The 27947-nt window shown below is 53.5% G+C and overlaps 2 protein-coding genes across 3 annotated transcripts; one reads left to right on the top strand and one right to left on the bottom strand.

Annotated features, from left to right (window-relative positions):
• Positions 1-119: 119 nt before the first annotated feature.
• On the top strand, positions 120-18255 carry CNNM3 (cyclin and CBS domain divalent metal cation transport mediator 3). Of its 2 annotated transcripts, XR_012003295.1 has the most exons (9): positions 120-1515; positions 9298-9441; positions 10447-10596; positions 10971-11140; positions 11327-11423; positions 11749-11882; positions 12469-12607; positions 15253-15352; positions 15897-18255. XR_012003295.1 is itself a non-coding variant. In XM_072768120.1 (8 exons), exons 1-8 carry the CDS (start codon positions 141-143, stop codon positions 15959-15961), a joined length of 2274 nt encoding a protein of 757 aa, XP_072624221.1. In that variant the 5' UTR covers positions 120-140; the 3' UTR covers positions 15962-16106. The 2 variants fall into 2 exon arrangements, 1 of the variants encoding a protein (XP_072624221.1); XM_072768120.1 differs by lacking the exon at positions 15253-15352 and having other exon boundaries at positions 15897-16106.
• A 2016-nt stretch (positions 18256-20271) lies between these two features.
• Positions 20272-25906, bottom strand: ANKRD23 (ankyrin repeat domain 23). The gene is made up of 9 exons (XM_072768121.1): positions 25770-25906; positions 24378-24524; positions 24109-24237; positions 23077-23202; positions 22712-22810; positions 22530-22628; positions 22304-22402; positions 22064-22162; positions 20272-21968 (listed from the first exon to the last, which is right to left on the bottom strand). Exons 1-9 carry the CDS (start codon positions 25794-25796, stop codon positions 21873-21875), a joined length of 921 nt encoding a protein of 306 aa, XP_072624222.1. The 5' UTR covers positions 25797-25906; the 3' UTR covers positions 20272-21872.
• Positions 25907-27947: the final 2041 nt, after the last annotated feature.

The raw sequence follows: 27947 nt of genomic DNA, 5'->3' as shown, positions 1-27947 counted from the left end.
TCCCGGCGCAGCCTAGTCCGACCCTGAGGCCCGCCCTCGCCCGCCGCCTATTGGCGGAGGAGGCGCCAAGGCCGGCGACCATTGGGCCGGGGGAGGCGGAGGGGTAGGCTGCGCGGGAGGCCGAGAGGGGGCAGCGGGCGATGGCGGCGGCGGCGGCGGCGGCGGCTCGTCTAGGCTGGTTGCTCGCCGCGCTGTGCCTGGGCGTCGCCGCCGGGGAGGCCGCGCCGGGCCCGCGAGTGCTGGGCGTCTGTCTGGAGGAAGACGGAGACGCGGGCGCGGGGTGGGCGCGCGGGGGAGAGGCGCGGGCCGCCCCGGAGGCCGCCTTCCGCCTGCGCCTCTTCGGCTCGGGCTTGGCCAACAGCTCCTGGTCCTGGGTGGCCCCCGAGGGGGCGGGCTGCCCCGAGGGCGGGCCGGCCGCGACGCCCGGGGAGGAGGAGGAGGCGGCGGCGGCGGCCCCCGCGGGCGAGTGGCGTGCGCTGCTGCGCCTGCGCGCCGAGGCCCCGCGCCCGCACTCGGGGCTGCTGGCGGTGCGCGGGGAGCCGGGCGGCTCGGCGGCCCGGGAGGCGGCGGCCCCCGCGGGCGAGTGGAGCGCGCTGCTGCGCCTGCGCGCCGAGGCCGTGCGCCCGCATTCGGCGCTGCTGGCCGTGCGCGTGGAGCCGGGCGGCGCGGCCGCGGAGGAGGCGGCGCCGCCCTGGGCGCTGGGCCTGGGGGCGGCGGGGCTGCTGGCGCTGGCGGCGCTGGCGCGGGGCCTGCAGCTGAGCGCGCTGGCGCTGGCGCCCGCCGAGGTGCAGGTGCTGCGCGAGAGCGGCACGGAGGCCGAGCGTGCGGCGGCGCGGCGCCTGGAGCCCGCGCGGCGCTGGGCCGGCTGCGCCCTGGGCGCGCTGTTGCTGCTGGCCAGCCTGGCGCAGGCGGCGCTGGCGGTGCTGCTGTACCGCGCGGCCGGCCAGCGCGCCGTGCCCGCCGTGCTGGGCAGCGCGGGGCTCGTGTTCCTCGTGGGCGAGGTGGTGCCGGCCGCCGTGAGCGGGCGCTGGGCGCTGGCGCTGGCGCCGCGCGCGCTGCTGCTCAGCCGCCTGGCCGTGCTGCTGACCCTGCCGGTGGCGCTGCCCGTGGGCCAGCTGCTGGAGCTGGCGGCGCGGCCCGGGCGGCTGCGCGAGCGCGTGCTGGAGCTGGCCCGCGGCGGCGGCGACCCCTACAGCGACCTCAGCAAGGGCGTGCTGCGCTGTCGGACCGTGGAGGATGTGCTCACGCCGCTCGAGGACTGCTTCATGCTGGACGCCGGCGCCGTGCTGGACTTCGGCGTCCTGGCCAGCATCATGCAGAGCGGCCACACGCGCATCCCGGTGTACGAGGAGGAGCGCTCCAACATCGTGGACATGCTGTACCTCAAGGACTTGGCCTTCGTGGATCCCGAAGACTGCACGCCGCTCAGCACCATCACCCGCTTTTACAACCATCCGCTCCACTTCGTCTTCAACGACACCAAGCTGGACGCCGTCCTGGAGGAGTTCAAACGAGGTAACTGCGGGACATCGGGGAGGGGACACGAATGCCAGCGCCCTCCGCTGGAAGAAAGGGGGGAGGGAGTTATGGAAGCCTCGAGGGAAAGGGTCCCATCCTTCCCTCCCAGGGCCCTTTGAGATGATGGCCTCACAGGGCTCAGTGGCCTCTTGAGATACCTAAAGGCTGTCCTTCAGGGCGCCGTAGAAAGCAAAATCCCCCTTTTCCTGGTAGGCCTGATTTGGGGAGCCGTGTCCATTTGACTCACCAGCTTCAGGGTCATTTTTGTGGGCTTTGGCTTTGTAACAGGCCTATACTCTTAAATAGAAAGGAGGATAGTCTTCAGACACCTGGATGTTATCACCTGCGCACACAGTGTCAAAACAGCTGGGCCTGTGAAGTTTCCAGCGATCATGGTTTTAAGGTCTCTGATGGGCTGCTGCCTTGCTGATAACAGAAGAAGGGATGATGCCTGATTTTCTGCAGGTGTGGAAGAAACTTCCACTTTGATTTCACCAGAAGCAACCTTATGGATGATTTAGTCTCCCTCCTTTTCTTCTTTTCTTTTCTTTTCTTTTCTTTTCTTTTCTTTTCTTTTCTTTTCTCTTTTCTTTTCTCTTTTCTTTTCTTTTCTTTCTCTTCTCTTCTCTTCTCTTCTCTCTTTTTTTCTTTTCTTTTTTTTAACTTCCTCTTTTCTAAGACTGAGATCTTTTGGCGTCTCCCTTAACTCCACAGTTCATCTCCTTTTACCTTGGTTTATCTGAGCAACTCTAAGGTCACATGGGTAAACATGGAGACCCAACCTCCAAGTGTGAAGGTATGGGTTCCTCTGTAGTCCTCTCCATCCTAAGGCGTGGGTGTGCTCCCCAGAGCGTGGCTGCTCTTTGTCCACCAGCCATGCTTCTCCTACACTCCTACAGGATGAAGACGGGGGACACCCCAGGGCTCTGGATGGGCTTGACCCTAAAGGCTGCATAATGTGAGGCTGGGAAGAGAGCAGATCCCCTGATCTTCCTGGCAGCTGTGAAGTCTGCTGGCCCCAGGCCACAAGAGTATAATTAGTCAGGGCGTGGTATTGAAAAGTTGGGCAGTTACTATCCTTACTGTACCTGAGGATTGAGTGGGGAGGCTTTGCTGTGCAGCTCTGACAGCTTGCTAGAGCATCTCTTGGGTGCTCGTGGCTCTTTCTCCCAGAAAGTGGTAATGCAGTTCCTCTGTGGGGAGGGGATGCCCAGGTGGGGTCTCTGATCTCTGGTGGTGAGTACTCCATCTGGGCCATTGTAGTACTCGAGGCAGTAGAGGTTCTTGTGGCCTGGTGGCCAGGACTGCCAGCCCTGGAGTGTGCAGAGGTGGGTTCCAGCCCGCCCCTGTCACATCCCAGCTTGAGACTCTGGGATGGCTGGACTGGATCCTCCAGGGCGCTGACTTTGAGCAGAGCACTGACTGATATGGAGAACAGTGAGTAGGGGGTCCAGCTAAGAAATGATCAAAGGCTGAACGAAGATGTGCAGTGGGCCGGGAAAGGAGATCCAGGACAACTTTGGGAGGTGGAATTGAGAGGGCTCTGTGGTTGGCTGAGGAGCTGTGGAGCGAGCAGGAGGAGCTAAGGGTGAGGCCTGGGTTTCTTGCTTGGGGTGTTGTTCTTCCCTGAGGCAGAGCACCTACAGAGAAAGGAGGTCATAATGGTGGGGGAGGGTGGCACCTGTGAATTTGTTCTGGACATTGAAATTTGTCTGTGCTGCGGCCCAATGAAGATAAAGATTTGGTTGGTGGTATAGTAGTCGTCCCTTAAGCCACAGAAGTGGTGCAAAAAGCCCAAACCCCTGAGGGCACAAGCATATAAGGGGTAGAGGGTAGCAGAGGAGAGTTGCTGAGGAGAGCTTGGAAGTTCAGAATGTCCTAGAAGCTAAGGAAAGAGACCACTTAACCAAGGGAAGGCAAATGATCAGCAGAGGCCAACATCATGTCATTTGGATCCAGCAGCCAGGATACCCTTGATCTTTGTAAGAGCAGATTTGGTGTTCCAGTGTGGGGTGATGGAGTGAACGGGATGTGACAGCTGACATAGATGGGCCTTCCTGGAAGTATGGCTGCAGAGTGGAAGCCAGAGAGCAGTGACAGGGAGAGGACTGGCAGGGGAGGAGGTCTTCTGCTCTTTATTTATTTTTATTTTTATTTTTATTTTTCTTAAAGATTTTATTTATTCAGGAGAGAGACACACAGAGAGGCAGAGACACAGGCAGAGGGAGAAGCAGGATCCATGTGGGGAGCCCAGTGAGGGACCTGATCCCAGGAATCTGGGATCACACCCTGAGCCAAAGGCAGAGGCCCAACCGTCGAGCCACCCAGGTGTCCCTGCTCTTTGGTTTTAAGATGGGCAAGTTGAGAGGCACCTGGGTGGCTCAGTGGTTGAGTGGCCTTCAGTTCAGGTCATGATCATGGGGTTCTGGGATAGAGCCCGGCGTCGGGCTCCTTGCTCAACAGGAAGCTTGCTTCTCTCTCTCCCTGTGCCCCTGGCTCATGCTCTCTCTCTCACTCTGTCTCAAATAAATAAAAGTTTAAAAAACAAAAAAGATGGGCAAGTTGACCGACTTTGGGTTTAGATGTTGACAGGAAGGAGCCAGTAGGGAGAGGAGGCCCATGGTCTAGGCTGCTTCTGTTCTGGAATGGTGGCCTTGAAGCAGCCCTGGGGAACCCGGATGTTAGGGAGCTCCTCAGTCCTCCACGCCTTCCTCCTCCGCTGACAATTGAGGGCCATCTGAGGGCAAATTGGCATCGTCTTTCCTCTGACATCCTGGAGCCTCTCTCTGCTTCTCTTTGCAATGCACTCCTTCCTTTGGCAGATAGCTATTTTTGCTTAAAGTCCCTTTTAGCCTGACGCCCTTTCTTCATCCTGCTTACTAACAAAGGGCATATTGCAGCCTTTATGGCGCCTGAGGTTCAGAAATCAGTTCCCTTCCCATCTCTGCCAAGTGTGGGAGGTGGTAGTGCCCTCTGAATTCCCTGAAGTGGGAGTCCTTGACATCTTGCCCGCCACCATCCCAGAGCACTGTCTGTTTGGGAACTGTCTACCTGGGCGAGGCGCCTTCTCTGGTGTGGCGCCCCTCGGTTGGGGTGCAGGCTTGAGATGTTACCGATTACTTAGGGCAGACAGATATTACCAGGAAGAGAGTGGACTCTGGAGCTGTAGTAAATAATGCATCTTTTCTTTAAAGCTATTAATCCCATTGTCTTTGTCAACCTCCCAATGAAAATATTCAAGGACGTTCAACCAAAGGAGGAATGAGGATGCGTGAGCTTCTCAGAATCTCTGCTTTCAAGCAGCTGAGTTCTGGTTCATTGTCAGAAATCAGAGGATCCCGATTCTGAAGAGTCAGACCCGCTGCGAGGAATGTTAGCCTAGCCCTTTTCTTCTAGAACATGTTCCGACAGTTGCTTTTAAAAATAAGAGGAGGCAGAGGAATTTAAACTCCCATCTGCATTTTTACAGATGTCCTAGAAATTAGGCATTTTGAAAGTTCTCTAGCTTCCACCTAATTTATGAATACATGTGAGCCTCCTAACTAAATTAAAACTCTAGAGGTTTTTCAGGACTTTCTGGTTGATGCCGGTAAAATGCTTCATCTGCCTCTTGCCTATGGCTCTGTGCTCGGGGAGAGCCTGAGGCAGGCATCTGTCCTGGGGCCTGTGGGTGTTTCCAGTCAGCCAGCCGGGGGCACCTGTATTTTCAGAGCATATTATCCTCTCAGACGAGAAACAAACTTTTAATCCCTGCAGCTGCCTGTTCTCTGTGTACCCCTACTGCTTTTCCATGGTTGCTGTCTGGACCCCCTCAGATATTGTCTTGAGATGAAACCGCATGGCCACCACGTCGGGGGACCTTTCAGGGGCTCTGCCTTCATCTGTTACCCAGTCATCCCGGGTCACAGGTCACTGAGAATCTTGTGCCAGTTTTTTTTTTTTTTTTTTTTTTTCTTGTGCCAGTTTTACAGAAGTTTGCAAGCAAGGGAGAAGTTAGTCCGTTCTAAGGGTAACCTGCCAAAGGGGCTGGCATTCCGGAAGAATGGAGCTGAAGTGGGTTCTCTCTGCTCTTATTATTATTATTATTTTTAAAGATTTTATTATTGATGAGAGACACAGAGAGAGGCAGAGGGAGAAGCAGGCTCCACTCAGGGAGCCTGACGTGGGACTCTATCCCAGGTCTCCAGGATCAGGCCCTGGGCCGAAGGCGGTGCTAAACCGCTGAGCCACCCGGGCTGCCCTCTCTCTGCTCTTATTTTTTTTTTTTTTTAAGATTTATTTATTTATTCATGAGAAACACAGAGAGTGAGAGAGATAGGCAGAGACACAGGCAGAGGGAGAAGCAGAAGCAGGCTCCATGCAAGGAGCCCGACATGGGACTCGATCCCAGGCCTCCAGGATAACACCCTGGGCTGCAGGCGGCGCCAAACCGCTGCGCCACCGGGGCTGCCCCCTCTCTCTGCTCTTAGATGGTCATCTAGAACCTGGGCTTTGGTTCCCAGGATCTGATCAAAATTTTATGTCGATGGGGCGCCTGGGTGGCTCAGATGGTTAAGCATCTAACTTTGGCTCAGGTCATGATCTCAGGGTCCTGGGATCAAACCCCACATTGGGCCCCCACACTCAAAAAAGGAGTCTGCTTCTCCTCCCTCTGCCTCTGCTCCACCTCCCATTTGTGTTCTCTCTCTCAAATAAATAAAATCTTAAAAAAAAAAAAAAAGTTATGTCGAGCTTCAGCCTTCCTCATCTGGTCTCACAGATTAGATCACATAGCGGGGTTGCCTTGGCCCTCATAGAAGTGATGCCTGTCTGCCAGTGTCAGCCATTCCCAGCACAAATACCCAGGGGTGGGAAGCATCTAGAAATGCTATGTTCCTCATTCAGTACTTCTGTCTCAGCAGGAATGAGCAGATAGTTCTTTGGAACCCTTGGCCTTTTCCTCCTGGAAAGGGAGGAGACCGTGTAGTCATGTATGAGGATGTTAGAGCATCCTGAAGAACACTACTTTCTTTTCTTTAGAAGGGCACGTGTGCTGGAGATAGTACCTTGGCCCAGGGTAACTCACCCAGAGGGGAGGGTCTCCTAAGATTTGATCTCTTGTTCCCCAGTGAAAGTGAGTTGTGTGTGGTGGTTAAGAGAACAGATTCAGAAACCAGCTGCCTGGGTTCAGATCCCGATTTTGCACTTGGGTGAGTCACTGAGGCTCCCTTAATCTTTGTTGTCTCTGCAAATTGTAAATAAGAGTAATACTCTGTTCCTGGTAAGTTGATGAATAAAACACTGAAGCACTAAAAGTTGCATTTCTTCAGTTCACGGGTGTTTTGTTTGTCTTATATTTCGACAACTCTGTGATAGGATGTCTCACAATTGATGGCATCTTCAATTTGATGACATACAGTAAATGTTTTCTTTTTTACAGCCTCATTCCTTTCTTTTTCTTTTTTCTTTTCTTTTCTTCTTTTTTTTTTTTTTAAGCTTTCTCTACACCCAACTCACGACCCCAAGATGAAGAGTTGCATGCTCCACTGACTGAGCCAGCCAGGCGCCCCTGCCTCATTCCTTTCTTGATTATTTGGCCAGTGGTCTATTAATAATAATAGCTTTTGGTTGACTGGACATTTTCATTTATCTAAATTTGGAGCAGAGGTCTTGCCCCTGATGCTGGGGGTGGGGGGTGGATGCTGAAAGAATGAGGCAGAGAGCATGCCAAATAGACTTCTAGAGAGTGTGTTTCTGAACTCAGTTCAGTACACTGTAATTAAACCCAAGGTATGTAAAGCATGATTCACGCAAAGAAGTGAACTTGACTTTTTGCTTTACCAAAAGATTCTTTTTTTTTTTTTTTTTTTACCAAAAGATTCTTGAAGCAGGTACTTCCTTATGTTAATCCAGGCTAGCTTTTATCCTCAACTTTTTTCACTAGTAATGAAGGACATGGCTGGGATGAGGTTCTCTGAGTTCCATATCCTAGACCTGCACAACGCCGTCCAGCAGCCACCACCCACATATGATTGTCGAGCTCTTGAAAGGTAACTGGGCTCAACTGACATATGCTGGAAGTGCCTAACACACCAGACTGCAAAGACTGTATAAAAAATATGTTTTAATTTAAAATTTTAAGAAATTTATTTTATTTATTTATTTTTTTTTTTTAAAGATTTTACTTATTTATTCATGAGAGAGACACAGAGAGAGAGAGAGAGAGAGAGGCAGAGACACAGGCAGAGGGAGAAGCAGGCTCCATGCAGGGAGCCCGATGTGGGACTCGATCCCGGGTCTCCAGGATCATGCCCTGGGCTACAGGCGGCGCTAAACCGCTGCGCCACGGGGGCTGCCCAAGAAATTTATTTTTAAGATTTTTTTTTTTTTTAAGTAATCTCTATACCTAACATGGGGTTTGAACTTACAACTCCAAGATCAAGAGTCGCATGGTCTGGGATCCCTGGGTGGCGCAGCGGTTTGGCGCCTGCCTTTGGCCCAGGGCGCGATCCTGGAGACCCGGGATCGAATCCCATATCGGGCTCCCGGTGCATGGAGCCTGCTTCTCCCTCTGCCTATGTCTCTGCCTCTCTCTCTCTCTATCTCTGTGTGACTATCATAAATAAATAAAAATTAAAAAAAAAAGTTTTTAAGAGTCGCATGGTCTACTGACTGAGCCAGCCAGGTGTCCCTGTTTTAATATTTTTTTTTTAATTTTTATTTTTATTGTTAGATTTTATTTATTTGAGAGAGAAAGAGTGCTGGGGTGGGGGCGGGGCAAAGGGAAAGGGAGAGAGAATCTTAAGCAGACTCTGTACCCAGTGTGGACCATGTTGGGGGGCTTGATCTTGCCACCGTAAGATCATGACCTGAACTGAAATCAAGAGTCCGACACTTAACCCACTGAGCCACCCAGGTGCCCCTATTTTAGTATTTTTATATTGATTGCATGTTAAAATGATATTGAAGGCTATATTGAATTAGTTACAATGTTACCAATTTCACCTGTGTCTTTTTTCCTTTTTTTTTTTTTATGCTACTCAGAAATTTAAAATTACATATATGGTTTGCAATCTGTTATTTTTGGACAGGTATAAGGTTTTATAGATGAAAAGTAGAGACAGTTCTTGAAGTTTTCTCAGCATTCCCTGGCACTCTGAGGTTTGGGCTTTGTTCAAGCTTCCATTTCTTTATCAGACAAATAGGAAGCTCACCTGAGGGCGGGGGAAGGTGAATAGTTGTAGGCTGCTGCTCTTCCTCCCACATAGTCTGGGTTCTGACTGGCGCATCACCATTTATCGTCTTCCCCCTGGATGACTTAATGGACCTTGGCTTCTGGAAATAAAGGACAGACAGCTTTCAGATTTGGGAAAACATCCTTAGGAGAGTCACTGGGTGGCCCCACACCGTTCCCCCACTTAGACTGCCCTAGGGGAGCCTGTACTTCTGGAACCAGTGCCCTTGTGCGTGTAGCTCTATCACATCTGTTCTAGTCTGACGTATCCTTATCTAAACCACATTCATGTAGGCCCTGGGCTGACTTAGCTCTGCCACTGCCTGGTGGCCCCGTGCAGGTGAGCATTTACCTGACGTTTAGGGCCTCGTGCGTAAAGTGAGGCTTATCCTCAGGAGGGTGTTGACAGTCTTACGTAAGAACTTAGGAAGAGTCTCCCCTAGTGCCTGGTACCTTGTGGGAACACCAGCAGTGGCTTCTGTCACTTGGGTGAACTAGTACCAAGTAGGACTTGGCAAAACGGGAGGCCCCCAGCAAGTTGTAATCTTGAGTGTCCCCTCCCCCAGGGAAGTCTCACCTGGCCATCGTGCAGAAGGTGAACAACGAGGGTGAAGGTGACCCCTTCTACGAGGTGCTGGGCCTCGTCACCCTGGAGGACGTCATTGAGGAGATCATCAAGTCTGAGATCCTGGATGAGTCTGAGGACTATCGTGAGTCTTGACTGTCACCAGCATTCCAGTTCCACTGGCCTTCTAAGCCTACAGAGATGTGTGGTGTGCATCCGGGTCACTGAGACGGGGCTGGATCTCCAGTCAGAGCTGATCCCTAGCCAGGGTCTGGAGGGAGCGGGCTGTTGTCCCTTGCAGGAGGGCCCACACCTGAGAAGGATGAGGAGACTTGGTGGCTCGGATCAGGGCCTTTGCGGTGCCAGTGCCTCCCTTGGGCTTCTCTGGCGCAGATGGCGGCTCTGCCCATCACGGGCCTTTCCCAGGCTTCTGACTTCCTTGGCCCTTTGGCTTTCTCATGTTCTTTTCTACAGTACAGAAGCCTCTCCTCAAAAATCTCATTCTTTACTGCTTAGAGGGTCTTTCCAAAACAGGATCCTGAGGCCTGTGATTATGTCTGAGGGGTGTCTGCCTCTTAGGAGGATGGCTGAGGTCTGAGGGCAGACATAGAACCCGTACGTGATGCCCGGGGCCGCATAAGCATACTTGGGACACCGAGCCCCCTACCCCTATTTACTATCAAGCCAATCATTTTGCCCATGCGTCTCTCCCCCAAGTGCAGCCTCTTGAGTTTGGTTCCTCACACTGCCTTGAGCGTGGGGACACCAGGCTAGCTGCTGCCCCATAGCCCCCGTAATCTGTAGATATGTGCCTTCTGGTGAGGGGTGTCTTCATGACCAAGGACGCCTGTTAGACAAGCGACCTTGGTGCCATGTCAATGTTCTCTCCCAGCTCGGAGGACAGGAGTGGTTCCTTTCCACGCGTCCTCAGGATAGCTGGAGTTCGGGTGCTGCCCCTTCTGTCCTGGTACCAGGTTTGCTCTTTGCTGGGAGTGGCAGGCAGGCACAGCAAGGAGTGCTGCGGAGTGTCCCCAGGGCTCTGACGCTGTCTCCCCCAGAAGAACCCCCCAGGCTTTGGCAGCGTGCCTTGCTTTGGTCATACTGATTGGAGGGTTACTGATGGCGTCAGCGGGCCTTCTCACCATCCTAGGAGATGCCACTGTCAGGAAGAAGCCTGCTCCTCTGAGTGCCCCTCTCCGGCGAAAAGAGGAATTCTCCTTGTTCAAGGTGTCTGACGATGAATATAAAGTGAAAATCTCGCCTCAGCTGCTCTTGGCCACCCAGCGCTTCCTGTCTCGAGGTGAGGGCAAAGAGTGGGCCTTTTCTTTGCCCTCTTGCTCACTGTCAGCTGGGTCAGGAGGCCCCCAGGGCAGACCCCGGGTGCCCTCATTCCCAGTAAGCAGGAGAGGATCCAGGAGAACTTCTGTGCTTCTCTCTGTAGCCCTGAGGGCATCTCAGGGCGCCTGAGGGCAGCTCCTTCTGCCAGATGGCTGCAAGCTGGGCTAGGCTGGCGCCACCTCTGGTGAGCCACGGCAGGGAGCCTCCGCCGGGTGGTGTGCGGCCCGCCCAGTGTTGGGGGGGTGACTTGGCTCGTGGGGCAGCAGGAGTCGGGTGTGGTTGTGCAGGCCACTCTGGGCCCAGTGGACACTGTCCCTTTTTTCCACCATGGGGCAGAGGTGGATGTATTCAGCCCCCTGCGAATCTCCGAGAAGGTCCTGCTGCACCTGCTGAAGCATCCCAGCGTCAACCAGGAAGTGAGGTTTGACGAGAGCAACCGTCTGGCTGCACACCATTACCTGTACCAGCGCAGCCAGCCGGTGGATTATTTCATTCTCATCCTGCAGGTAACCAGGAGCCCACACTGGAGCTTCCCACTCGCTTAGACAGTAGGGAAGGGTCTGAGAGAGGGAGGATCGTCCACAGACACAGTCCCTGAATAGTCGGGGCTGGTGCTTTCTCCTTGTGCTGTCTGCTGGCAGGAGAGGTAATCTGTCCACATGTGTCTCCCTCCCGCTCCCTACACCTCCCAGGGCAGGGTTGAGGTGGAGATCGGGAAAGAGGGCCTGAAGTTCGAGAACGGAGCCTTCACCTATTACGGAGTGTCTGCCCTGACAGCGCCGTCCTCGGGTAAGCTGCAGGCCACCTGCTTGCCGGGGCTTTCTGGGGGCCAGGATGTGGGCCTCCCCTTCCTCCGGAGCCTGCGCCTTCTGCCAGGTGTTCCACTTCAGGATGGGCTGGCTTTTCTCTGGGCCGTGGAGATGGGGAAGGGGCAGCGTCTAGGGCTTTTCGTTGCTCACTGCTCCCCCTGCCTGGCCTTTCCCAGGAGGAGGTGAGCTTGTCACCCTCTCCGTGCTCGTAGCCCTGTTCCCTCTCCATAGGGGTCAGTGGGGTAGATCTTAGACACTGTGCAGTTGCCCCCACCGGAGACGTCACTGGTTGTTCCTTCTGATAGTTCACCAGTCCCCAGTGTCCTCGCTCCAGTCCGTCCACCACGACCTGCAGCCAGAGCCAGCTGATGGTGCTCGCTTGTCTGCATACTGTCCTGACTACACCGTGAGGGCCCTCTCTGACCTGCAGCTCATCAAGGTGACTATGTTGGGTTTGTTTTTTTTTAAGATTGTAATATGATTTATTGACAGCCACAGAGAACAATCAGGGAACAGCAGAGGGAGAGGGAGAAGCAGGCTCCCTGCTGAGCAGGGAGCCCCATGTAGGGCCAATCCCAGGACCCTGGGATCATGGCCCGAGCCAAAGGCAGAGGCTTAACTGACTGAGCCAGCCAGGCGCTCCAAGGTGACTATCTGGGCTGCTTGTCAGTGCTGGCTTTAGCCAGCTTTGTACCCCCACAGGGCTAAACCATCCGGTCCCGAGTTTGTATGGATTACGAGTCAGTTCTCCCTGAGTCTCGGAGACTTGCCAGAGCAAGACTGTGCTTGCTAGTCCTGTTGCTGGGACTGCGCACCCACGTTCCTTTTGACATCTTAGTATAGACACTGCTTGATTGTTGTTCTCTGCCCTTAGCTCACTTAAAGCTCTTCATTTTCTTGGTCCTGCTGAGTGTGACTCTCCCACCTGGTACTTGTGGGTGGGAGGGAGACGTGTGACCTTGTACCTCTTGCTCTCCATCCAACTTCACAGTGGCACTTGCCTAGTCATGCTTTCTGTCCCCCAGGTCACGCGGCTGCAGTACCTCAATGCACTCCTGGCCACTCGAGCCCAGAACCTGCCACAGTCCCCGGAGAACACAGACCTCCAGGTCATCCCAGGCAGCCAGACCAGGCTGCTCGGTGACAAGACAGTCCCAGCAGCAGGTGAGCCCCACACGGCCACATCCTGCAGTGTATCAGCCCAAGGGGGTGTGTGGATCCTGTGCCGGTCACACAGACTCACTCTATCTGCCCTCACTCTGCCTTGTGTTCTTTCCTTGTCCCCCTTTCTGCCCATCCTTTCCTTTTTTTCTCTTTTCGCTGATGGCCCTGCGTTGTAGACCAGCTGGCACCCAGAGTATGTTCCGTCAGCATCTTCTCTGGAGGACCTATTTAGGACGGGTTGACTTAGAGAATAGCTGCTAAATGGGAATAAGGTCAAGTTCAGACACTCTTGGTCATTTAGCATTAGGGTTGGGTCACTTGGAAAATGAAGACCTGGGTCACTGGGGGCCTAGCTCAGAAGGTGGCTCGCTGGGGGACACCAGCTCAGAAGCTGAGAGAGGGCACCAGTGGAGATGTTGTTTCAGGTCAAGCTAATATTTAAGGCGTGCCCCTTACACCCTGGGTTCCATTGTGAGCCAGAAGTTCACGTGAGAAGAAATAGACTGTGATTGATGTGGGGTAGGTTGCAGACTAGCAAACCCTGCCTTTAAGAGTGTAAGGAGGGGGAATGAAAAGGAGCCTGTGGAGAGTGGGCTTTGGGTAGGAGTGGTAAAAAGTTAGGGAACTCTGTTGTCCTTGTGGCTCAGGAAGGTACTTTTGTTCTGACTGAGCTCCTGAGTCGGGGTCTGAGATACTTTCCAGGGCCTGGACTGGGCGGGGCGGGGCGCAGGGCTTCCAGAGAGGCCTCCGACACTTCTGCCCCTGGCACTCCGAAATGGGGACACCAAGCTCTTGACGCCAGCTCTGCCTGGCACTGTGCTAGGAGCTTTCCTCGTGCTCACTCATCTAAGAAAACTTCATTTTCAGAGGTGGTAGTTCGGCCTGTTTTCACAGATGAAGAAGCAAAAGCAGAGGGAGACCGAGGCACTGTGGCTTGGAGCCTGTGCCTGTCCTCAGCCTCTGGGCTGTGGTGTCTGCAGGGAACAGCTCCGGTTCCTTGAGAACGTGCACGTGTCTTTGTGGTAGATGCTTTCTGAGAAGTGACGTGGACGTGCCAGGGACAGAACGCCTGCCTGGGCCACGTTCGTGGCTCAGCCCCTGAGTGCTCCATCTCTGTGCGTTGGTGAAAGGGGGCCCCGGCTTGAAGCGTGCTGCTCAGACCGTGGATCTGGGTTTCGGGCCTTTCTCAGCGAACGTGCACTGAGACGTGGCGGTCCTACCTTTTAGGGCTGATCACAGTTCTCTCCACCCGCTGTGGTGATCTTCCCTTTTGTGCGATGCCGCTTGTATACAGGTTCCCACCACCGCATAAGCCTTGGGTCTCAAAAGCTGGTATGTTACTGTTTTTTTAAGATGTGAGCATTTGATTCTGGTTTTTTTGATGTGAACTTTTTTTCTGGCTTCATCTGCTTACTCAGACTGCACATGTTCTATACAAGATGTAGACTTAAATCTACGAATGGTGGTTTTTCCTTCACTTCATCTTTTATTATACGCACAAGTTTTTTTAAAGTCCTTTTGTGGCGTCAGCTGCTCATTGGGAGACCCTACGAGCGAACCACAGGTATCTCCTGAAAGTTCACTGGCTGTGCCGCTTTGCTCTTACAAAAGACTTAGGTTAGCACCTGTTCTCACTAACTGCAAGAACTTGGAAGAGGATTTTTGCTTTACGAGATGGTAGTTGTTTCTTCGCTTTATGCCATGCTGGCTTACAAAAGACTTGATAGGAGCGCTGTCCTTGATAGGACAGCGGGGAAACCCGTAACCTGCAGTGGCTCCGTGCGTCATTTTCCCGTCTGTAATGGCTCATCCGCTTGGCGCAGAGGCAGCATCGCAGCCAGTGAGGTTTGTCCGAGGCACCTCATTGCCAGTTGTAAAGGATTGCCATCCCCTGTTCTGGGTCTTCATGTTGGTTTTCCCCTAAGTGTGGCCTGCCGTTTGTCCCCCGTAAGGCTCGCCTGCTGTTTTTCTGCTCTCTGCCTCAGCTCTCTGAGGTCTTGATGCAGCTTATCTCTGTTAGGTGGCACTCCACTGCCCCCACGAGATCTCGGTGTCGCTATGCTCGTGGAGATGTCATCGGGGACGTTGCTTAAATAGCGCAGGTCAGAACCATCAGGATTGACTTTGGCACTAGATTTGCTGGCAGAGAAATGCCTTTATGGAGATGCTTGGAAGGCGCAATGATTTTGAACGGCCTGCGGCAGGGGTCGGCACGCTGGCTATGCTGGTGCCGGGGAGCAGTCGTGTTGGCCCCCGCCTGCGTGCGTGTGGATTGTATATGGCTGCCTTTGGCTACGACGGTGGGGTTGAGGTGTCACCACAGGGACTACGACCTGCAAGACCTAAAAATAATTGGCCCTTTACGGAAAGCTTCCTGACCCCCTGGCCTGCCGTTGCACGCTCCGGGTAACTTCTGCACAGTGGCCATTCCCAGAGCTGATTGCCAAGGGAGAGTCCGCCCCGGGCGCCGCGCTTCCTGCTCCCTCTGGTTCTGAGCCACGGGGGGCGCGCCCGCCCCGCCCCGCCCCCCCCCCCCCCCCCCCCCCCCCCGCCCTCCCAGCGCGCTCCGGGGTTGCCCCAGCGGCCCTGCCAGCGCAGCTGCACAGCTGGTCTCCTCTTGTCTCTCTCCCCTCTGCTCTCTCTAGCCTTCCCCGTAGACCTTTCCCTCTTTGGCACATTTGGAAACTGCAGTTGATAATTGACTGTGGACTAGTGAGCATTTTTTGTTTTCAGAAAACACCCAAGGTAAATATCTTCCCTTTCGCTTTCTCTTTGCTTTCCTTCCCCAGCCCTCTAGCTGCCGGGAGGAGCCCTGGACACGGCTGCCCCCGGGCAGGGAGGTGTTTCCCCGGGAGTGGGAGGTGAGGGGGCCGTCCTGACCTTTGTTGCTACTTTCCCTTTCATTTTTCTGGAAGACTGGCAAGGTCATGAAATCCCTGCCTAGTGGTGGCAACTAAAACTTCCTTTTGGGGCAGGGGCTTTAGTGTCCAGGGCAGGCTCCTCTTGCCCAGTGTACAGCCTCAGCCTCCTGTGAGCAGAAGCTCCTGCCCTGCCTTCCTGCCTCTCATTGAGGCCAGCCCTCCTCCCAGTGGTTTCCTCTTGGGAGGCTGAGTTAGCCTGACCGGGTCCCTAACTGCTCACTCCCAGCTCTGCCTGGATACTGAGGCGTCCTGAGCCTCCTCAGCCTTCCTGCCCCTTCGTGTCCTAAAGACGATTTTGACACTTGGTTTTGATGGGACCTGCTTCCGTTCCTGACTGATACTAATTCTGCTTTCCCTCTCTCCTCTAGGGCCCAACCATGGCAGACCCGGCCTCCCAGCGGAGGAGAGCCCTGGGCGGAACCCGGGGGTTTAACTGCTTGCCAGGCAGCCCCGGGTCTGGGCGATGGACAAGCACGTGGGGAAGTGGAGAGCCGAGGAGTGGCTTCCTGTCAGCCCGTCCCCATCCCCTCCAGGCCACGTTTTAGATGGCCCTTAGAGATGTGGGTCCTGGGCTGTCCTCAGAAGCAGACCTCAGTGCCGGGAGCCTTCAGCAGGTCCTGCCCTCCTTTAGGAAATGGGGGTCAGTTGGGGCGCAGCCTTCCGGGCCTGCTTCCGAAGGGAATGAACAGAACACTGTCATCTCTGGTCCCTAGGACCCAGCTTTCTCCCTGTGACAGTGCAGTGTATTTATACCTCTTTGGGCCAAGCCATGATGTGAGTGCACGATTACGGCCTTTATGTGGCCATGACCTGTACTCGCTTTGCTTTTAATTTGCCAACCTGCTGCCGGCAGCACTTTTTGAGCGAACCAGGAGCACTATTTGTGGCTGGGGGTTCACATCCATGGCCTGGGCCGCAGTGAACTAGTTGGCCTCCCTTACGGTGCCATGTTTCAAAGCACGCGCCCCAGCCTGTTCCATGTGCCAAACCTCGCAGCACGACAACCCACCAGTATGTCCCAGTGTCCGGCTCCCTCCTATGGAGGTTGCTGCTTGGAGCCCCCAGCAAGTGAGCCGGCCCCTAGTGGCACGGGGGAGGCTGCTCCTTCCGCTTCTCTGCCTGTCCTGCTTGGTTGCCACTAACAGTATTGTCATTTTCTGTGTTTGAAGAAGAGAGGTCACACCGGGGAGGAAGGGGTGTGCTGCCTCTAACTTTCTCAGTTGCTGGGTCCAGGGAGAGTAACCGACTTTGTACCTTCCCCCGTGGCTGGAATTTGCACGGAGAGCAGCAAGGGAGGGAGGGCTTGATTATGAAACAGGTAGATCCTCAGCCCCTTTCTTTAATGACAACATGACATCAGTTTTTCTGGTATCTCTGAAACATTTCAGCTCATTGCTTCTTTGCTGTTCTTAGCTACAGGGTTTTAGAGAATTGGGAACAAGAACGCACTTGTTTTCTTCTGCTTTACCCATATTTACGGTCTGCAGTTCTTCAGCTGTGTAGAAACGGGGGTGTCGCAGAGACCTGGGGTTGCAGAAGGGATAGGGAAGGAGGAGTGTTTCTGGAACTTTTCTCAAAGGAATTTGGGTCCCTTATCCAGGACTGGTTGGGAATGAAGGCCAGAGAACAGTGGCATGCCGGCTTAGCAACTTCTCAAGGAAGAGCAAGCCCAGGTGGGAAACCTACTTTACAATCATCTCTCCCTGAACAGTGCTTCTTAACCTTGGCTGCACATTAGAATCACCTGGCAAACTGAAAAATACTGATACCTGGAGCACCCCCCCCTTCCAGGGAGCCTGATTTGATTATTCTAGGCATCAGGATTTTGTTTTTTGAAACAATTTTAATTTTTAAAAAAGAATTTTTTTAAAGTAAGTTTCACACCGGGCATGGGGCTTGAACTCCCAACCCTGAGATCAAGAGTCGAGTGCTCTCCTGATGGAGCCAGCCAGGCATCCCTGAAACAGTTTTAGAGTCACCTAAGAGTTCCATACACTCTTCATCCAGCTTCCCCTAATAACGTTTTACATAATCTGGTACATCTATCAGAACTAAAAAAATTAACATTGGTACAAAACTAAATTAGATTTTATTTGGATCTTATCAGTTCTTCCAGTAATATTATTTTTCTGTTGCAGGATCCAATCCAGGATACCAAGTTGCATTTAGAGTTCTTGCTTCCTTTTTTCTAACTTTGTATTTTGAAACCATTACAGATTCTTAGGAAATTGCAAGCTAGGGACCTTTCACCCAGTTTTCCTCAATGGTTACTCTTAAACATAGTTAGAATACAGTATCAAAACCAAGAAGCTGACACTGGCACTATGTGGGTGGAGCGTTCTCTGTCTCATGGGTAGATTTGTGTAGCTGCCACAGCAGTCTAGATAAATGACCGTCCCACCACCACGAGGCTCTCCCTCTGGCATACTGTTAGACCCACCCCCACCCCCTCGGCCCCCATCTCTAATCCCTGGCAACCACTAATCTAATATTTTGTCATTTCAAGAATGTTGTGTAAGTGGGGTCATATAGTACGTAACTGCTCGGGATTGGCTTTTTTCACTCAGCGTTATATTCTGGAGCTACATCCAGGTTGTAGCGCGTGTCAATAGCTCATTCCTTTTGATTGCTGCGTAGTATTCCTCAATATGCTCACTGTCCTGTGGAAGGACATCTGAGTGGTTTCCAGTTTTTGGCTATTCCAAATAAAGCTGCTATGAACATTCATTACAGGTTTTTGTGTGGATATTGGTTTTCTGAGGTAAATGTCCAGTATTACAGTTGCTAGGTCGTGTGGCTGTTGCATGGTTCGTTTTTTAAAGACACTGCCACATGTCTTTAGAGTATACAATTCTACGTTTCCACCAGGAGCATGTGAGTAATTGAGTTTCTCTGAATCCTCAACTCATTTGGTATTGTCACCATTTTTTAGCCATTCTGGTAGGTGCGTAGTGAGATCTCGTTGTGGTTTCCAGTTGTATTAACATAATGGCTGATGTGTATCTTTGTGTGCTTATTTTGTGAACTGTTCTTGTTTTTCACCCATTTCTAGTTGGATTGTTTGGTCTTAGTTCTCAGAGTTCTTTATATATTCTAAATACTAGTCCTTTGTTGGCTTTTTGGGTTTGCAAATATTTTCTCCAAGCCTTTAGTTTATTCTTTCATTCTCTTAACAGTATCCTTTATAGAGCAAAAGTTTAATTTTGATGAAGTTTAGTTTACCGGTTTTCTTTTATGGATTGTGCATTTGGTATCATGTCTAAGAATTACCTAGCTCTCCTGGATCCCAAAGATTGTCTCCTAGGTTTTTTTTCCTAAAATTTTTATAGTTTTGGAGCACTTAGGTGGCTCAGTCCTGTTAAGGGATCTGCCTTTGGCTCAGGTCATGGTCCCAGGGTGTTGGAATCAAGCCCCACATCGGGCTCCCTGCTCAGCAGGGGAAGTCTGCCTCTCCCTCTGCCTGCTGCTTCCCCTGCTTGTGCTCGCCCTCACGCTCTCTCAAAATCTTTAAAATTTTTAGTTTTCTACTTGAAGTCTGTGGCCCATTTTGAGTTAATTTGTATAAGATTTAGGTCAAGGGTTTATAATTTTTTTTACCTTATAGACGTCCAGTTGTTCTAGCACCATTTGTTGAAAAGGCTTTCCTCTGTAGAATTTTCATTTACACCTTCGTCCAAAATCGGGTGGGCAGATTTGTGTCTATTTCTGGGTTGTCTCCTCTGTTCTGTTGATCTGTGTCTGTCCCTCCATGAATTACCCCATTGTCTTGATTACCTGTAGCTTTATAGTAAATTTTGAAATTGGGTAGACTGGTTCTTCCCACTTTACTTTTCAAAATTGTTTCAGCTATGAGTTTTAATTTTTTTTTTTTTTAGAGGTTTATCTATTTTAGAGAACAGGGGGACGGACAGAGAGAATTCTGAAGCAGATACCCCACTGAGCGAGCGCAGGGTCCAACATGGGGCTAGATCCCAGGACCCTGAGATCATGACCTGAGCCAAAATCAAGAGTCTGGTGCTTAACCAACTGAGCCACCCAGGTGCCCCTTAGCCATGAGTTTTTAAATCATCTTAACTATATCTACAGAAAAAAAAAAATCTTGCGATATTAGGTAGGAGCTGCATTAAACCTGTGTATCGATTTGGGGAGAATTGACATCTTTTACTGGGTCTCATCTTCCTATCCACAAACAAGGTGTTTCTCCCATGTAAGTCCTCTTTGATTTTAATCATTGTGTTGTAGTTTTTAAAAGTCCTTAAATGTTAGATTTACATCTACATGTTTTTAAAGGCAATTTTAAATTAAATTTGATTTTCATGGTGTTCAGCTAGTCATTGCATGTTTATCTTCTACCGAGGTCTTGCTGAACTCCCTTATTTTAGATGTTCTTTGTAGATTCCTAAGGATTTCCTATTTAGGTATGTCCTTGCGTGCTCGTGGTGATACCTGGGTCCCACCCTAGAGACACTGATGTAATTAGCTTGCACATTAGGACTTTAAAAACTTGTGATAAGCAGCCAAGGCTGAGAACCACTGCTCTTTGAATTTGTCCATCAATGAGCAGAGATGCCTTGAGCACAAGAGCCAGGGCCCGGACTCCCCACTCTGTAGCTGGCCTGCCTTGCTGTCAGGCCGGTACGGTTAACAGGTTGAGCTTTGCGGCTGAGGAAGACCAGGCCCTGGAACTATGGAACTGCCCCCACCTCCCACCACCGTGGCCTAGAAGGGACAACTAAGCTGTGATGGATAGTCAACCAGTTTTAATGAACAAAAAATATTGATGTGTATAAAAAGGTGTTTTTGACTGTCACATAAGGGTCCCCATCTTCTAGATGGGGAGTCTTCTCCATGAACTTGAATTCCTGTTTCTCCTTATGGCTCCAGTGCCTGGTGAACTGTCAGCACAGTTCCCCACAGGGTAGGAGCTGTCAGTGGGAAAAGATGTGTGGCTCCTGGTGGGAGCTGTAGTCGCTTTGTCACATAGTAAGAATGGCCTTATGCTCGGCCTGAAAAGGTCACCAGTGTTAGGGTAGAAAAGAACTGCTGCAAAACGGATGTCCATCCAGGTACTTTGTACCTGAGGGAGGCTGATACCTTTCATCTTAAAGCCCATACCTCAGCCTGCGGTTCTCCATTTAGGGCAGAGTTCCTTAAAAATTCACTTCCTGCCAGTTCAGGACCCAGGCCCGCCAGCAGTATGGGTCTACGCCAATGCGACGTCAAACAGAAAAGGCAGTGGAAGGAAGGAACCTTGGTGAGGACTTGTGCGAAGCTGGGTCCTAAATGTGCCACCCCTCAAGAGAGGAGGAGGGGCAGTAGGCAGTGCTTCCCCTCCGGGGCTAAGCCACTAGCTCCTTGGTGTCCCCCTGCGTGGTGGGGTGAAGCAGAGCAGGTGCAGCTGTACGGTCCAGGCCAGGGCTCAAGCTCTAGTGCTAGGGTGACATCGCCTGAGGCAAAGTAGGGTTACGGGCCGCCACCCCAAAAGCTGGGTGGGCCACAAGCAATCCCCAGCTCCCAGGCATTTCACCCCTACAAAAGCGCCACCAGCTGGCCAACTAGAGAGCAGCAGGCAGGCTGACCGAAGCCTTGGGCCAGTAGACACAAGATTTCCCTAAAACATCAGCTCTAGCACCAGTCTTAGGGCTTCTGAGGCAACCAGGTTGGTACTGGACTTGGGCTGCAGGGGGCCTCAAACCTGTGACCGCCCCCGCCCCCTTGCCCCTCAACTGCCAGACCCAACTCCAGAATCCCTAAGGCCAAAGCTGCGTGGAGCCACTCCACACACTATCAGGGTTGCTACTGATAGGAATGGAATTCCCAGAGAAATCCCCTGCCCAAGGGCCTCGGCCAACTGCAGGAACGCCTGGATGGCAGCTCCTGGCCTCATGCTGGATCACACACACACACACACACACACACACAAACCCAGAGGAAACTGGTCCAGGGGCGGGGGGGGCACAGTCTCCCAGACTGAGCATCAGGGACACCAAGGACATCTAGCGCCCAGCCCTGGGCAGCCCGAGGCTTAGGACTATTCAGTTTTGCTCTGTGCTGGAGTGCCACCCTCCTGCACAGTCCTCACCTGGCCCCCCTCTTGCTTCCCTGTGGTCCTGGGCAGCCTTCCCGAACCCACACCCTGGCAGGGAACAAGCCATCCCTGACACTTGGGCAGGGGTCTGCTTTATCGCGCTGCTGTTCAGTCCTGGTGGGGTGGGCTGAGGAAGCAGCCCCCGGAGGGAGAGAGCTGAGGACAGCTGAGGGGTGCGGGTGATGGTGAGGACGTAAGGATGGGAGGTGAAAGGGATGGAATGGTGGCGGTGAAGTGACCCTACAGGGTGCTGTCGTCAGGACCGGGTGCGGGGATGCCCGGCATGGGCCTGCAGTGCTTCGCGGATGCCCCGCTGCCAGTCCCGTGCCAGCTGTACCGGGGTCACCGAAGCCTGGGAACAAGGATACCAGATCAGTCCTCTCCTTCCTCCTTAGGGGCCACCCGCCCTCCTCAGACCAGGGTCCAGGGCCTCGGCCCTGCTCCTACCGCGTTCTGCACACCCAGCTTGGCTCCGTAGAGCAGCAGCACCTTCATGGCTTTGTAGTGGCCATGCCGCACGGCCTCATGCAGAGCCGTGTCCCCTTCCTGTTGGGAAATGGGAGGTCATCCTCCTGAGCTCCCCGTCTCCAGGAGGGTCCAGTTGGCAGGTGCCTTCCCTAAGCTCAGGCTCCATCAGTCACTGTCCCCTGGCAGAGCTGACCCAAACCAAAAAGACCGAGCACCCACCTTGTCCTGGGCATCGAGGTGGGCTCCACAGGCGATGAGATGCTCCAGGCAGTCACAGTGTCTTGTGCGCACAGCCACGTGCAGCGGGGTGCTCCAGATCTGAGGGCGTGAAGGAGGGTCAGCACCACCCCCACCTGGTGAGGCCTCATCCCAGCCCCGAGTGGCTGTGCTCTCTTCCTCCATCCTGGGCACTGCTCAACCGGCTTCTCTTCAGCGTCCCCCTCACCTTGTCCCGGGCGTTGACCTGGGCTCCCTGGTTTAGCAGCTGTTTGAGGATGTCCAGGTGTCCTCCACGGCAGGCCCAGAACACAGGTGTCCTGTCCAGCTGCAGAACAAGCATCGAGGCACTGGCATGCTATGGTGCTGCACAGGTGCCCGCCGGGAGGATGGGCCTGCCCCACTTCTCACCAGGTCACGAGCATCCACGGAAGCCCCCGCCTCTAACAGCCTGTTCACGAGCTGGCCATGACCCTTCAGGCAGGCCCAGTGCAGGGCGGTGCGGTGCAGCTGGGGCGGAGACGGGCGATCAGCAGGTGGGAGCACGGCCGCCCCCTCGAGGCCCTGCCCTGGGTCCAACTCCCAGTACAGGTTCCCCGAACGGAGGTGCCTGGTCCCTCATCACACCCAGGGCCACACACTCTGGGCTCAGGAGGCCCCACCGGGCTCGCACCCCATAAAAGAGGCAAGCAGTTTCCTAGGCCTCGCCTGGAACACACTGAGGATGGCTCCCCGGCAGCTCTGACACTGCAGTCTGGTTCCCCACCACTTGCTACCTTGTCATGGGCACTGGGGTCCCCTCCGTCTGTCAGGTACTTGTCAATCAGGGCCTCCTGGTTCTCAGCAGCTGCCTTCAGGAACATCTCCAGGTCCACAGGCTCCCGCTGGGCCTGGGGCTGTGGCTGCGTAAGTCACAAGACAAGACCAAAGCACTTCCCCTAACTGTAGGCCCCTGGGCCACCACCACATCACCAGCCTAGCCAAGCGGCTCCCAAAGAGCCAGCCATGGACTAGCGTGTGGGGTGGTGGCTTATACAGACCATGGATTCTTGACCCCGCAGCACCCCCCGAGATTCACGGAATAGGCACCTGTAGTGCCCATGATGGGTTGCCATGGCCCTCCCCACAGAATGTGGCTGTATCCGGAAATAGGGCCACTGTGCCTGTAATTAGTTAGGATGACGTCACAGTGGAGTTAAGTGGGCCCTAATCTGGCACGACTGGTGTCCTGAATGAAAGGGGACATGTGGGGCAGCCCGGGTGGCTCAGCGGTTTAGCGCCACCTTCGGTCCAGGGCCTGATCCTGCGGACCCGGGATCGAGTCCCGCGTTGGGCTCCCTGCATGAAGCCTGCTTCTCCCTCTGCCTGTGTCTCTGCCTCTCTCTCTGTCTCTTATGAATAAATAAAATCGAAAGAAAGAAAGAAGAAAAAAGGAAAGGAAAGGGAAAGGAAAGGAAAGGGACATGTGGACACAGCACGCCCACAGGGAGAGTGCCACAGAGATCCAAGATCAGGGTGAGGCCACCACGAGCTAAGGAGCACCTAAGCTAGAAGAGGGCAGGCCTAGGCGTTCCCGCACAGCCCTCAGAAGGAACGGACGCTGCCGGTACTTGGGGCTCAGACTTCCGGCCCCCAGAACTGGGAGCGTACATTCCTGTTGTTGAGCCATGGGGTGTGGGGTCCCCAGCAAACAAATACGAGGGCTGTGGGGCCTCCTGAGTGGAGTCTGTGCAGCTCAGCAGCCCAAGCCCACCTGCGGGGCCAGGAAGCGCTTCCCCCAGCAACTCAGCCCCCCACTTCTCACTCACCTTAGCCACGGGCTCAGGTGCCCTGGGGGGGACTCTCCGTTTCAGTCGCTTTTCTCTGCGTCTTTGAACCAAGTTCTCCAAGTCAGCCAGGGTCTCCAGATTCAGTCTGGAGCTGTTAAACCTCTCAACCTGGGGCACAGACCAGGCCACACCAGCCGTCAGCCACGGGCCTTGCCCTCGGGGGGACCCCAGCTGCCTGAGGTCCCCGCTGCTCAGAGCCTGCCCGCTCAGGTTTAGCACCCGCCACCCCCAGCCCCAGCCCCACTCACTTTCTTCTTCTTCTCTTCTTCCAGTTTCCACCGCTCCCGGGCCACAGCCTCTTGGGCTCCCAGCCTCCAGGCCCTGGGCCCGCCTCCAGGATCAGGAGCTCCCCGTCCACATCCCAACACTTTCCTTTCAACTCTGTCTCCACACACCTGTAGGAACGGGACATGGAGAAACACTCCGAAAAATGAGGAATCCCTAGAAAACACAGCTGTGCAGTAAAGGATCCCTCCTGACAGAGATTAGTGTAGTGGAGCTCACAGTGGCCTGACCCTTCTCGAAGCTTCCTGGCACGCTCCCTGATGCCTGTGGCTCTTGGCTCTCACCCCCAGGAGTGTTGCCCAGGGCTCGGGAGGATAACCGCCGCCTACCTTGTCCTGTCAGCAGGACACAGGGTCGGGGCCATGACACCACATCTATTTATACTGCTGGGCTTGTGTCCAGGTATGCTCAGGACAGGTGACCCCTCAGCTTCCCTACTGGGCTGTCATCCTTACATTCCTATCAGATCACGCCATACTGCCACCTGACCCCAAGCTCAGAGGGACAGAGATGCCTCCCGGGTAAAAGTCTGAATTCCTAGGTTCAAATCTTGGCTCTTGTGAAGCTCTTTTTTTCACCACTAGGATGGGGTAAAACTAGCACACAGCTCAAGGGGCTGAGGAGGAAACCGGGGCAGAACCCAGCACACAATGATCTGTTCTTCCTCCCTGACCGCAAGGGGCTCAGGGGCTGGGGAGCACTGAGGAGAAGCATACCGGGGGGAGGGAAACGGCTGGGATGACGGGATGACAGGATGGCAGGGCAGAAAAGAACTACATTCTCCTCTAAAGCAAATGCTGGCCCTGCAACCGGCTCCCGGAGAGGCCGTCCCGGGCCGGGTTAGCGGAGGCGCCGGCCCACAGTGGGGCTCCCGTGCCCCCCTGCACCCAAACTGCCACCCCAAGTCTCACTGGTAGGCCGTTTCTCTCACTGCCCGGAACTCCAGAGCACCCTCCTTCCTGCCCCCCGACCAAGGCAGCCAGGCCCCCCGCACCGTTTCCAGAGCATCAGCTGTCACAGTAGCTGAGCCCACGCACCCCGCGGCAACATCCGTGTCCTCTGCGGTAGCCTGCCATCTCCTGTCCCTCTTGCCATCACACTCCCCAGCAAGACTCACTAACTCAAGGGTTGTCAGCCGACACCGTCACTTGATGTCTTCCCATTGCTCCCCTCTCACTGCCTCACGGAGCTGGATGGACACCCCGGAAAACCACCACACGTTTCTGCCACTAAACCAATCCTCCAGCCACAGATAGCAGCCGCCTGCCCCCCTCTAGCTGGACGTCCTCCTGCTGAGTCAGCCTGGGGACACCTAGACAGTAACCTGCCTCCCACCCTCCGCCCCACGTCCTTACCAACTGCTGGATGCTGATGGTGTCCATGGTCCCCCTGCTCTCCACGCCCCAGTCAGAGGAGCTGAGCTGCTCAGCCCTTTTATAGGAGAGCTACGTCCTGGGGGAGGGCAGGCCAGATAGCTCAGTGGTTCTGTAACGCTCACCAAAATACCAGCGTGGGCGTGCAGCCCGCTGAACACAGCAGGAGCCGCTCTGGGCTGAGTCAGGTGCATCCTCAGACACCCACTCTCCTGCACCTGTGCCATCCCTTACACCTGCTCAGGGGTAATCCAACCAATAGACATGTGGCCGGGGGTGCCTGGGCCACTAGAAAAAAAAGAGTTGAGGGATCCCTGGGTGGTGCAGCGGTTTGGCGCCTGCCTTTGGCCCAGGGCGCGATCCTGGAGACCCGGGATCAAATCCCACATCAGGCTCCCGGTGCCTGGAGCCTGCTTCTCCCTCTGCCTATGTCTCTGCCTCTCTCTCTCTGTGTGTGTGACTATCATAAATAAATAAAAAATTAAAAAAAAAAAAAAAAAGAAAAAAAGAGTTGAGTGTGAGCCTCCATGTTGCCACAGGTCCAACTGCCTGAGACCCTGAAAGACCCAGCCAGCCTGTCCTAAGCCAAAGGAGGCCAGAATCCTAGAGACGACCTCGGGAAGGACAGACCCAAGAGGCTGACCGCCGCGTCAGGAATCTGCAAGGCACCTACAGGAGGAAACCAGGCTTCAATAGACTTCCCCACTCCCAGTTTCTTTTTTTTGTTTGTTTGTTTTTTTTATTTAAAGATTTATTTATTTATGATAGACATGGAGAGAGAGAGAGGCAGAGAGAGAAGCAGGCTCCATGCACCAGGAGCCCAACGTGGGATTCGATCCCGGGTCTCCAGGATCGCGCCCTGGGCCAAAGGCAGGCGCCAAACCGCTGCGCCACCCAGGGATCCCCCCCACTCCCAGTTTCAAGGCTGCCATCCTTTCTTTTACTAGTTTCCTCTCCCAGGTACCCACCCCCCCCAACCCCAGCTTCTCCCTTGCCACTCCGAGAGCCAGTGCATTACACCACATGACAGCCAGGAACCGAGCGCAGCCTGTCATTGGCACCTCCTACCTCTTGAAAAACATTCCATACTCCACACATCCAGATCCCCTACCCGATGCTCTGCTGGGCTGGGAGCATGCCTTTCCACGGGGGAGCTAGCCTGAGATCCACTCCAAGTATGGAATGTTAGCCATTAATCTAGTCACAGAGCAACCTGTCTCAAGTCACCAAACTTCCTAATTTAAGATGCCCAGCATGCGCTTCACCCAGCTGTGCCTTGAATTCTGACTTGACCTTTGAAAGGAAATCTGATAGTACATCAGGCTCCAGAATTGGAGCTGCATGAACAGGGATGACCAGAACAAGAGGGAGGGAGAACTACAGGTCAAGGACAGCCCAAGGCGCCAAAGAGCTGAGAATGGTGGCTCACAGCTGGCTTCTCACTAAATGTGTCCAAGTTTTGAGACTCCGGACCCAGAGTTTTTTAAAGAAATCCAGTCCTTATGTGTTAGGGGTTTTTGTCAAAGTTAATTTCTTGCCTTTGGTTATGAAGAGGGAAAGCTGCCTAGACTAGAGTGAAGGGAAATAAGACAAGACAGACTTTAACTCTGGTCCACCGTCTGCCACTGACTCTAGAACTCCTCTCCCTCAACATTTGAGGATAAGGCATTTTGCATCAACAGAAATTCTCACCAGAAAACTAGCTTCTTCCATGTGAAATTGGTATTAATTCTTACAGAAAGATTACTGCCAGTAAAAAACCCAAACAACAAAGCTCACAACGCACTTGACAAACCACTCTCGCCACAGCAGAAGAGAGGACACCACGACACCACAGATACCAGCGTAATACATATCCTTCCCACGTTTTCCCTGTATTGTGTATGTACACGTGTTTCTACAGACATGTTGTAAGAGGCATCATACTGGGATCGCAACTCAGTGCGCTTTCCATGTTAGCCTGCACTGCATGCCAATGACACGTTACCAGAATTTCATCATTTCCCTAGCCAGGAGCATTTAACTTATCTCCTTTCTTCCTATATTTTTTACATTACTGCACATGCTCCAATGCACAACTCTGTAGATGTCTCTGTAAGTAAATATATGGATATGTGGATATTTCTCTAGGTAGCTACAAAGAAATAAAATTACTAGCCC

This window comes from Canis lupus, chromosome 11, assembly GCF_048164855.1.
Source record: "Canis lupus baileyi chromosome 11, mCanLup2.hap1, whole genome shotgun sequence".
Classification (NCBI taxonomy): domain Eukaryota; kingdom Metazoa; phylum Chordata; class Mammalia; order Carnivora; family Canidae; genus Canis; species Canis lupus.
The sequence above is the reverse complement of the archived record's forward strand: the minus strand, read 5'-3'. Positions and strand labels throughout refer to the sequence as shown.

What these genes read in the sequence shown, in the direction of transcription:
- CNNM3 (XM_072768120.1), top strand. Translation starts at nt 141, where the DNA reads ATGGCGGCGGCGGCGGCGGCGGCGGCTCGTCTAGGCTGGTTGCTCGCC. An exon ending in CCAGCGCTTCCTGTCTCGAG is followed by an intron (nt 10,597 to 10,970) that starts GTGAGGGCAAAG and finishes ACCATGGGGCAG; the next exon opens with AGGTGGATGTATTCAGCCCC. An exon ending in ATTTCATTCTCATCCTGCAG is followed by an intron (nt 11,141 to 11,326) that starts GTAACCAGGAGC and finishes TACACCTCCCAG; the next exon opens with GGCAGGGTTGAGGTGGAGAT.
- ANKRD23 (XM_072768121.1), bottom strand. Translation starts at nt 25,796, where the DNA reads ATGGACACCATCAGCATCCAGCAGTTG. An exon ending in AAGAAGAGAAGAAGAAGAAA is followed by an intron (nt 24,238 to 24,377) that starts GTGAGTGGGGCT and finishes TCTGTGCCCCAG; the next exon opens with GTTGAGAGGTTTAACAGCTC. An exon ending in ACCCCAGTGCCCATGACAAG is followed by an intron (nt 22,811 to 23,076) that starts GTAGCAAGTGGT and finishes TCTCCGCCCCAG; the next exon opens with CTGCACCGCACCGCCCTGCA.